Source organism: Saprolegnia parasitica (assembly GCF_000151545.1).
Source record: "Saprolegnia parasitica CBS 223.65 unplaced genomic scaffold supercont2.16, whole genome shotgun sequence".
Lineage (NCBI taxonomy): Eukaryota > Oomycota > Saprolegniomycetes > Saprolegniales > Saprolegniaceae > Saprolegnia > Saprolegnia parasitica.
The window spans coordinates 1-8397 of record NW_012156410.1 but is presented as its reverse complement, the minus strand read 5'-3'; the positions used below and the strand labels follow the sequence as shown (position 1 = coordinate 8397).

General features: G+C 61.3%; 3 protein-coding genes across 3 annotated transcripts; all 3 read right to left on the bottom strand.

The window, feature by feature from the left end:
- Positions 1-415: 415 nt before the first annotated feature.
- On the bottom strand, positions 416-1491 carry SPRG_04838 (hypothetical protein). The gene has a single exon (XM_012343983.1). The coding sequence runs from the start codon at positions 1463-1465 to the stop codon at positions 461-463; it is 1005 nt and encodes a 334-aa protein (XP_012199373.1). The 5' UTR covers positions 1466-1491; the 3' UTR covers positions 416-460.
- A 436-nt stretch (positions 1492-1927) lies between these two features.
- On the bottom strand, positions 1928-2974 carry SPRG_04837 (hypothetical protein; the record flags this gene model as incomplete). Its single annotated transcript, XM_012343982.1, has 1 exon — positions 1928-2974. One exon carries the CDS (start codon positions 2972-2974, stop codon positions 1979-1981), a length of 996 nt encoding a protein of 331 aa, XP_012199372.1. The 3' UTR covers positions 1928-1978.
- A 1272-nt stretch (positions 2975-4246) lies between these two features.
- SPRG_04836 (hypothetical protein) lies at positions 4247-7872 on the bottom strand (the record flags this gene model as incomplete). Its single annotated transcript, XM_012343981.1, has 2 exons — positions 4459-7872; positions 4247-4390 (listed from the first exon to the last, which is right to left on the bottom strand). Exons 1-2 carry the CDS (start codon positions 7840-7842, stop codon positions 4247-4249), a joined length of 3528 nt encoding a protein of 1175 aa, XP_012199371.1. The 5' UTR covers positions 7843-7872.
- Positions 7873-8397: the final 525 nt, after the last annotated feature.

The following is an 8397-nucleotide window of genomic DNA, read 5'->3' as shown; positions in this document are numbered from 1 at the left end:
GGGCAAGACGGTGGCCGATGCCACAGCCGCGGCAGGTCATCTTTCTGTGCTGCGCTACTTTCACGACCATGGCTACGAAGGCGCGACGCGCACAGCCAATCAACGCGGCTGCGCGCTACGGCCATCTGCCCGTGGTCGAGTACCTCGTCGCAACGTGCGGCCTCTGGTCTGCGAACGCCATCGAGTGGGCGGCCCACTACCGTCACACCGCCCTTGTACGCTATCTCGCAGGGCCGAGCGATCGGCGGCACGTCCAGGCCGCGCTCCACGCAGCCGTCGACCGCGGTGACGTTGTGATGGTGCGCTCGCTCGTCAAGACGCGACCCGACGTGGGCCCTGCGTGGTCCATGCTCCATGCGCTTCTGCGCCATCACATCAACCTCTTTTACAAAGCGTTTCTCAACGAAAAGTGAATGGGGCTAGGTAACAGCACAGGTAGTTAAATTAGTCGCGTGGGATTTCACTGGATAAAGCACCACGGGTGGCGGCGGCGTCGCGGCGTCTCCTTCTTGACCTGGTCTTTGAGGATCGGGACGAGCACGCGCTCTTGGCAGTCCTTGGCGACGTCGAGCGCTTGCGCGGTCTGGAAGGTCGCGACGCGGTGGCGGCAAAAGTACGTGACGATGTGCGAGAGCCCGTGGGCGGCCGCGAGGTTGACGGCGCGCTGGATGAGATTGTCGTCCGTGCTCTCGACGACCCGGAGAAGGCGCAGATCGCGGCTCGATCGCTTCCGGAGCCGCCACCGGTCGAGGACGCCGCGGCGCGGGCATTGCACGGTCTCAAAGACGTAGCCGTGCTCGATGAGAAAGTCGCGGATGGCGCAGCGGCCGTCCGACTCGTTGTCGTACACAACGACGCACGGCCGGTCCCACGAGAGGTCGAGGTGGTAATGCAAGTACTCGGCAATGTCCAAGTGGTTGTGCTCGCACGCGAGGCGCATCGCATCCGAGTCGGCGAGCGATCCAAGCTCGTGGAGGTAGCGCACGATGCCGAGGTGGCCGGCCGCGACAGCGACCGAGAAGACGCGCGTCGAGTAGCCCTCGTAGCCGTGCGCCATCAAGAACTCGAGCACGTCGAGGTGGTCAAAGTACGCGGCGTAGCACCAGTGCGGCGACCGGACGTCGAGGCGGACGTGGGTGCTGAGGAACTCGAGCAGCGGCACGTTGCCGTAGAGGACAGCGTAGAAGACGAGGTGGTCGCGGTAGCTGGCGCGATGCTGCAAGAGGCGCCCGAGGCCGTCGACGCCGTAGCGCTCAAACCACGCGGGGAAGAGCGCGTGGATCGGCGCGAACGCGCGGCGGCGGCGGTCGTCCTCTGGCGCGACGCCGGCCATGGGCCCGTACACCTCGGTGGGCAGCGCGTGGTCGAGGAAGACGGCGAGGGGCACGAGCTCAAAGGGCCAGCCGACCTGGTACGACGCGACCTTGCGCACGAGCTCCGGCGTCCGCAGCACGTAGTCGGCCATCACAAACTGCTGCGATTGGGCCGTCGCCGCCCACAGTGGGTGTAACGAGGCGAGAAACGCGGTTCGATTTTCGCCAGTTGCACTGTCTGCCGCTGGCTCTTGACACGCGACCGGCGTGCACTCGGACCAGGCCTCGAGCTCACGGACAGAGGAAGCAGCAGCTTCCTCACGCATGCGCGCCCTCGACCACGTCGGCGGTGTCTCCTTGGAACAGTACACTGTACGACCACATGGGGCGGTTGTGGTCGGTACATGTACAGTAGTGGGTGACGCCAGCGCCATCACGCCCACCGATGACATGTCGCCGCTGCAACGCGCCGTGAGCTTGATAGAAAAGAGCGTTTGGCTGCAAAGGGCGCGCTCTTGGAACCCGCGCGACACGCTCTGGCGTTCTGTCAAGGACTGCAGGCGTGTACAGTACATGTCCATGCGGACCAGTTGTCTGCGATGGTCACTGGTACATTTCGATAGATAGATATATATTGAGCAGAGAGAGGAGGAAGACGTCCAGGGCTACAGCGTGGATGGGTGTGTGTGCTGCAGCAGGAGCGCGTGCATGGCGCGGCGCTTTCGAGAGGCGGCGAGGGTCGCGAGCGCGTGCATATCCAAGGCTGCTGCATGCGCTTGTACGAGGTACGCGACGACGTCGCGGTGGCCGCGAACGACAGCTTCTTGGGCGGCGACAGAAACGTCAACGCTCTCGCCGTCGTCGAGGAATCGCACGATCGCGACGTGGCCGCTGCGCGCCGCTTCAAGAAAGGCCTGAGGTACGTGGCGGCGGTCGCGTGCTGCGAGGTATTGGACGACGTCAAGGTGGCCGCACTTGGCCGCCATCTCGAGGTGCGAGACATGAAAGCCAAAGGTCGCCGACGCGTCAAAGTCTCCAAGACCTGCGTCCAGGAGAAACCGGAGTACGTCCAGATGGCCGTGGACGAGCACAAACATGAGCGTGTTAGGGTCCCACGCGCCGAGTCCGTGCGCGTGCAGAAAGCGAGCGACATGGGCGTGGCCGTTCGTGCACGCCTCGTTGAGCGCGTCCTTGGCGGGCAGGATCCCGTGGGCAAATAGGCACTGGACAGCGGCGACCGCACCCGTCTCGATCGCATGAGCCATCACGCGCTCGTCGCCGCCGTCGTAGTGGCGATCGAGGAAGAAGCGCAGTACATCAAGGTGCCCGACGTCGACGACCAAGGCCCAGTCCACCGCGCTGAGACGCACGGGCCCGGCCGTGTCGAGGAAGACGAGTACGTCGAGGTTGCTGTAGACGACTGCGTAGTAGAAGAGATGGCGATGCAGCGACGCGGGAAAGAGGCCGAGGCTCGAGGTGCCATGGCGGGCGAGCCACGGCTTGAGGCAGTCGTGGACGGCGGCGAGCTGGCGCTCGTAGCTGCCTCTGCGCAGACGGACGCATCGAAGCAGGCGGGTCGGCGGCAACACGTCTGGATGCAGGCCGTCCTGGAAGGTCGCGATCGCATGCACGAGGTCCTTCGTCCGGAGCACACGGAGCATTCTCGGCGACTTGGACTTGGGTGAATTCGTCTTTGACCGTGCAGAAAGTGCACTTTGGTATGTCTCAGTGAATCGCTGCATCAGATTGGCTGAAATGCGAGGCAAAGATCTCGTGGTTTCTAAACCTACAAAACCTTGCGATCTTGGTGCCCTAGGCTTAAAATCTTGGTCACGCCTTGGTTGGTGGCTCGCTCTGCGATCGTATCAATTGAGTGTTGAGGTCCTTTGTACGCGCATGGAGCAGCGGCGCACAATAACTAGCTCCAACGAGAAAGTTACCTACGTTTATACAATGGAAATACTGCTAGAATTGATTTGGCGCCCCCAGGTGCACATCATATCGGCGATTTTCGCGGCCAATGCATTGTTCCAACCAGCTCTGAATGCACGCATTGGCCACCAACTCGCTTAATTGCAACCATGTCTACAGAAAGGATAGTCGCAGTCGATTGAAAATGGAGGCTTTTCGAATTCTATGACCGTACGTTGAACATTCACCGGTTTGGCGATGAATCGACAGCTCCAGGAACTGTGTCGTCAATTGCACGCTCCACACGCACACGGACGGCGATGGCCGGCTGAACTTGGAGAGGCGCTGCCGCGACATGCGTTTTGGCACTCATGCGTTTGCAACACCATACGAGGCAGCCAATGCCAGCGAGAACGACCGCACCACCAGCAGCCCCGATGATAATGAGGGTAGTGCTCCCGCTCAACCCGCCTAGTGTCCCACTCGCCGGGTCGACTGTTGCAGTAGACGGAGCAGCGGTTTGGCTGGCTGATGGTGACGGCGCGCTTGTTGTTGGTGCACTCGAGGGTGGCGACGTTTGGGGTGCGACGAGCAATACGACTTGCGAGCTGGTGGCCACCCGGTTTTGAACGAGGGCCATCGCGAGAACGCTCGGTTGCATTTCCAGTGTTTGCCACGCGCTCGCGGCTGCGGCCGCCACGGAAAACACGACCACGACGCCGGCGGTGCTGAGCTGGCGTCCTCGACTACGCACCCATTCTTCCGTGACACTGACAATCGTAATGTCTGCAGCGCTGACGGGAGAGCCCAGCTGCGCAAAAGTTTGTGCCACGGCCGCGACGAACGCCGTCCGGGCAGCGCCTGTGAAGCTCTCGACGGTTGGGCCAGCAAATGACAATGACGCTTGTCGTTGCGGAGGAGCTAGTACGCCACTAACTCGAGCAAAGGTACACGTTGCGCCCGTGTAGCTAGCGGCGCACTTGGAGCAAAGAAGCGTGACCCCCGCGGCATCGCACGTGGTTTCAGCGTTTGAATCGCACGTCGAGGGAGGCGTGCAGGCGTTTTGGCACCGAGATCCCCAAAAGCCAGTGGCGCAGGAAGAGCATGCGACGAGGGAGCCGTCGCCTCCGTCGCACGTCACAGTGCTCGTGGTAGCGCATGGCGACCTCGCAGTGCACGAGTATTGACATGTGCGCCCCCAGCTGCCAGATTGGCACGCTTGACACGAATCGACGGTGCCACTGTACTGGTCGCAAGACAGCGTACCGTTCGATGTGCATGTTGTAGGCCGTGAGCACGAGTACTGGCAAGCGCTGCCGTAGTAGCCTGGACTGCACTCGCCACAAGCAACCGCGGCGCCGGTGGACTGGTGGCACGTGACCGTGTCACCAAAAGAGCAGGTCGCCGGCGCGACGCAAGACCACTGGCAAGCGCTGCCGTAGTAGCCTGGACTGCACTCGCCACAAGCGACCGCGGCGCCGGTGGACTGGTCGCACGTGACCGTGTCACCAGAAGTGCAAGTTGCCGGCGCGATGCAAGACGACTGGCACGCGCTTCCCCAGTAGCCGGTCTTGCACGCACTGCACGTCGATGCAACGCCGTTGCTCTGAGCGCACGTGATTTGACCGCTGGAAGAGCACTCTGCAGGCGCGGTGCATGAGTACTGGCAAGCGCTGCCGTAGTAGCCTGGGTTACATTGTCCGCAAGTGACCGCGGCCCCGGTGGACTGGGTGCAAGTGACGTTACTGCTGCTGTCACAAGTCGCCGGCACCGTGCACGGTGACTGGCAAATACTTCCCCAGTAGCCGGTCTTGCACGCACTGCACGTTGATGCGACGCCGCTGCTCTGCGCGCAAGCGGTACGCCCACTGGAAACGCACGCTGCAGGCGGTGTGCACGCGTACTGGCACTGGTTGCCGTAGTAGCCGGTATTACATTGCTGGCAAGACACGGCGGCGCAGGTGGACTGGCTGCAAGTGACAGCATCTCTAGAACCCCCGGCGCAAGTGCTTGGAGCGGTGCACGAGTACTGGCAGTCACTGCCGCAGTAGCCGGGGTTGCACTTCGCGCATGTGATGGCGCCACTTGAACTATCGCACGTGATCAGACTGGTCGGGTCGCAGTTGCTGTAGCCGGTGCACGTATACTGACAAACGTTGCCCCATTGACCATCAACGCACGATCGACAAGTGCGGACCACGCCACTGCTCTGGTCGCAGGTGCAGACAGAGTCCGGTGCACACTGCAGAGGTGGGGAACACCGGAATTGACACACACTGCCCCAGTAGCCGGGAGAGCAGCCAAGGTTGAGCGCTTTGTTAACCGCGTGCTTGTACTCGTCGGTCTCCGCCCTCGCGTTGATGTACGTGGCCAATGCCGAGAACGACGGGTACACGTCGGACACGGCAACTGGCGTCATCACCGTGAGCGCCACTGCGCCCGTCGTCGTGCTGATGCTTTTAAGCGCGAAGAGGTTGGCCGTAAAGGCAGGGAGACCAAGTGCTTGACCCATGGCAGCCAAGAGTTGCGCCTGCAACGTGGTCGATAACGACAAGGTGTTGGCGTCGGAAGGGTTCAGTGTGATGGTGAGCGTCAATGTGTACGGTGGTGCGTAGCAGAAGCTGAAGCGCGACACGTTGGTACTCAATGACGGGATCGACACTGGCCAGTTGTAGTCGAAGTCGAGCGGGCTATATTCGAAGCTAAAATATCCTGTCACGACGACATCGCGGCGACCAGAAAAGATGGCAAGCTCCAAGAGATGCGGCACGGCGCAGTTGCCAAACGTGAGACTTTCCGGCGTGGACGGGACTACCGCCGTGGACGCGAGGGCGGGGAGTACGCCGCCCTTGCAGAACAGCTGCACAAAGTCGCTCCACGCCACGTCCACACCCAGCGTCAATCCAGCAGCGCTCGCGTAGAGGCCTACCGTCGTGCGTTGGTCGTATATAAAGTTGAAGGCGACATATTCTCCGCGTTGCGGCGCTTGGGTCGTCGTGGCCACGTCCACACTAGTCTGCTGCGACTTGCCCGACCTCGAGTCGTACGCGGCGGTGGCCACGAGATTGGAGAGCGTGACCGACTTGGACATGACAAAAGGCGTGGCGGACGTCGTCATCGTGGCGGTATAGGTTTCCTCCAACGCGTATTCGAGGGTGAATTCGACGTCGAAGCCGAGGAGATTGAGCGCCGGGTATGTCAGCGATATGTCGACGAGCGAGACGGTGCGCTTCCACGTCACGCCGTCCGGGGCGTAGAGCGAGAAGCCGGCGCTGGCAAATCCAGAACCGTACAGCGTGGCACTGCCCGCGACCCACGCGGATGACAAGGACACGTCGTAATCGAGCGAAATTTGGATCTCGTTGACCGTAAATGTGTACGCGCAGTTGGCGCAGCCCACGCGGACGCAGCCCGAGCCAGACGGCGCGTTGAGGAAGTTGCCCGTACCGCAGCCCGCGCTGCGGTACAACTCGATGTCCGTCTTGTCCACGGCGCCGTTGACCATGTTGTACGTCATGGTGCGCCCGATGCTCGGGATGCAGCCACGCTTGTAGCCACAATCCTTCCACGTGCTGTCAACGTTGCACATAAAGTAGAGAGAGCCAGGACAGTCTCCAGACGAAATCCTCCGCGTCGAGTCGAATTGGAAGCACTGGTCCGCCGCCAAGCCGTACGCGCCGCACACGGTCGTGCACTCTCGCACGGGGTTGTACTTGAGCCCAGATGGCAGCGCGCAGTTGTGGATAAGGCCGCACGCCTTGGTCGTCAGAGATTTCGTATACATCCAATACTGCGAGCCAGGACAGCTCCATATTAGGTATTCGTCCGACACGTACTGGAAGCACTGGCTGTCGCTTAGATCGTATGCACCACATCCGGTCGTGCACTTGTAGTTGGGGACGTAAGAAAAGAACGTGTGCGTGACCGTATCGAGGCGGCGGCTAGTTCCCGCCGCAACTGACGCCGTCGCCGTCTCGTTCAGGTCGAACTGGTTGGAGCGGTAGTGCATCGACATGGTCGCGAAGGATGCGTTGAGCGCCGCGGGCGAGACCACAAGGCGCAGGACGCGCTCGTCTGCGAGCACGACCATCTCGAGCACGTGCAGCTGCGCCTGCGCCGCGAGCACCCCGTGCGCATTGACGCAGCCCCAGCGCGAAGACACGAGAAGGATCTGGCCCGGCCCGTATGGAGTCACGTTCTCTACGCTCTGCACGACCAAGTCCACGGCACTGCCGTTGGCAGCGTACACGCAGTTTACGAGCGAGATGGCGTTCGAATCGGCATCCAGGTTCCAAACCGTTTTGCTGATCGAATAGTTGTATGAGACTTGGGTCCGAGGCGCCGCCGTCTCGTTGAGTGTGCCAAGGCCGCCGGGTAGTACGAGGATCGATCCCGACACGAACTGCCCGTCGGGCCACGTGGTTTCGTTCAAGCTGATAGACGCCGTCACGGCCGCCATGGCGTCGGGGAGAGACTCGTAGACGTCGACGGTAGTGTCCTCGGGCAAGTCGTGGCGCCACGAGTCGTTGAGCATCGAGGTCGGAATCGGAGTACGGGGGATATCCGCGTTAATTTGGCTGAACCACAGCAATGCGAGGAGGAGTGTGTGAAGGTCCATGACCGCTGGCTGCGCAAGCGGATATTGGAGACGAAAATGGTTACTGAAGGCGGCTTTTCGCGACCATCGTAATTTATATCTCGAGCGTTCTGTCGCATGAGGATATGGACATCGAGATGTTTGTATCGTCTAGAGACGCGCAGGTGCAACTCCTCGTACAAAAACTATCCTTCTCGTTGTCGACCTTTCTATTTTTCTAGTCTTCTGTAACGACTGGCATCGGTAACCACCGACTGGCCGGTTGCTCGGTCCACTCGGAGCCGACAGGGCTCCTTTATTGCCCCCCAAAACATCTTTGTGACACCACACGGCTATTTCTGCGTTTTTCCAGCCGTTCCGCAAGCGAAACCAACCGACGAGTGGCCGCATCCTCAGAGGCGCGGCCGTCGGTCATCCAAGCCGTGGCAGAAGAAGGCCTCGTCAGTCGACGCCTTCGCCTGCTGCGAGCCGTGCCATCAGACCAAGCGACGCTGAGCGATGAGGAACTCATCGCCACGCTGTACAATACGACGTATCCGAGGAAGACGACGACATGCTCCACCCAGCCAACAACAA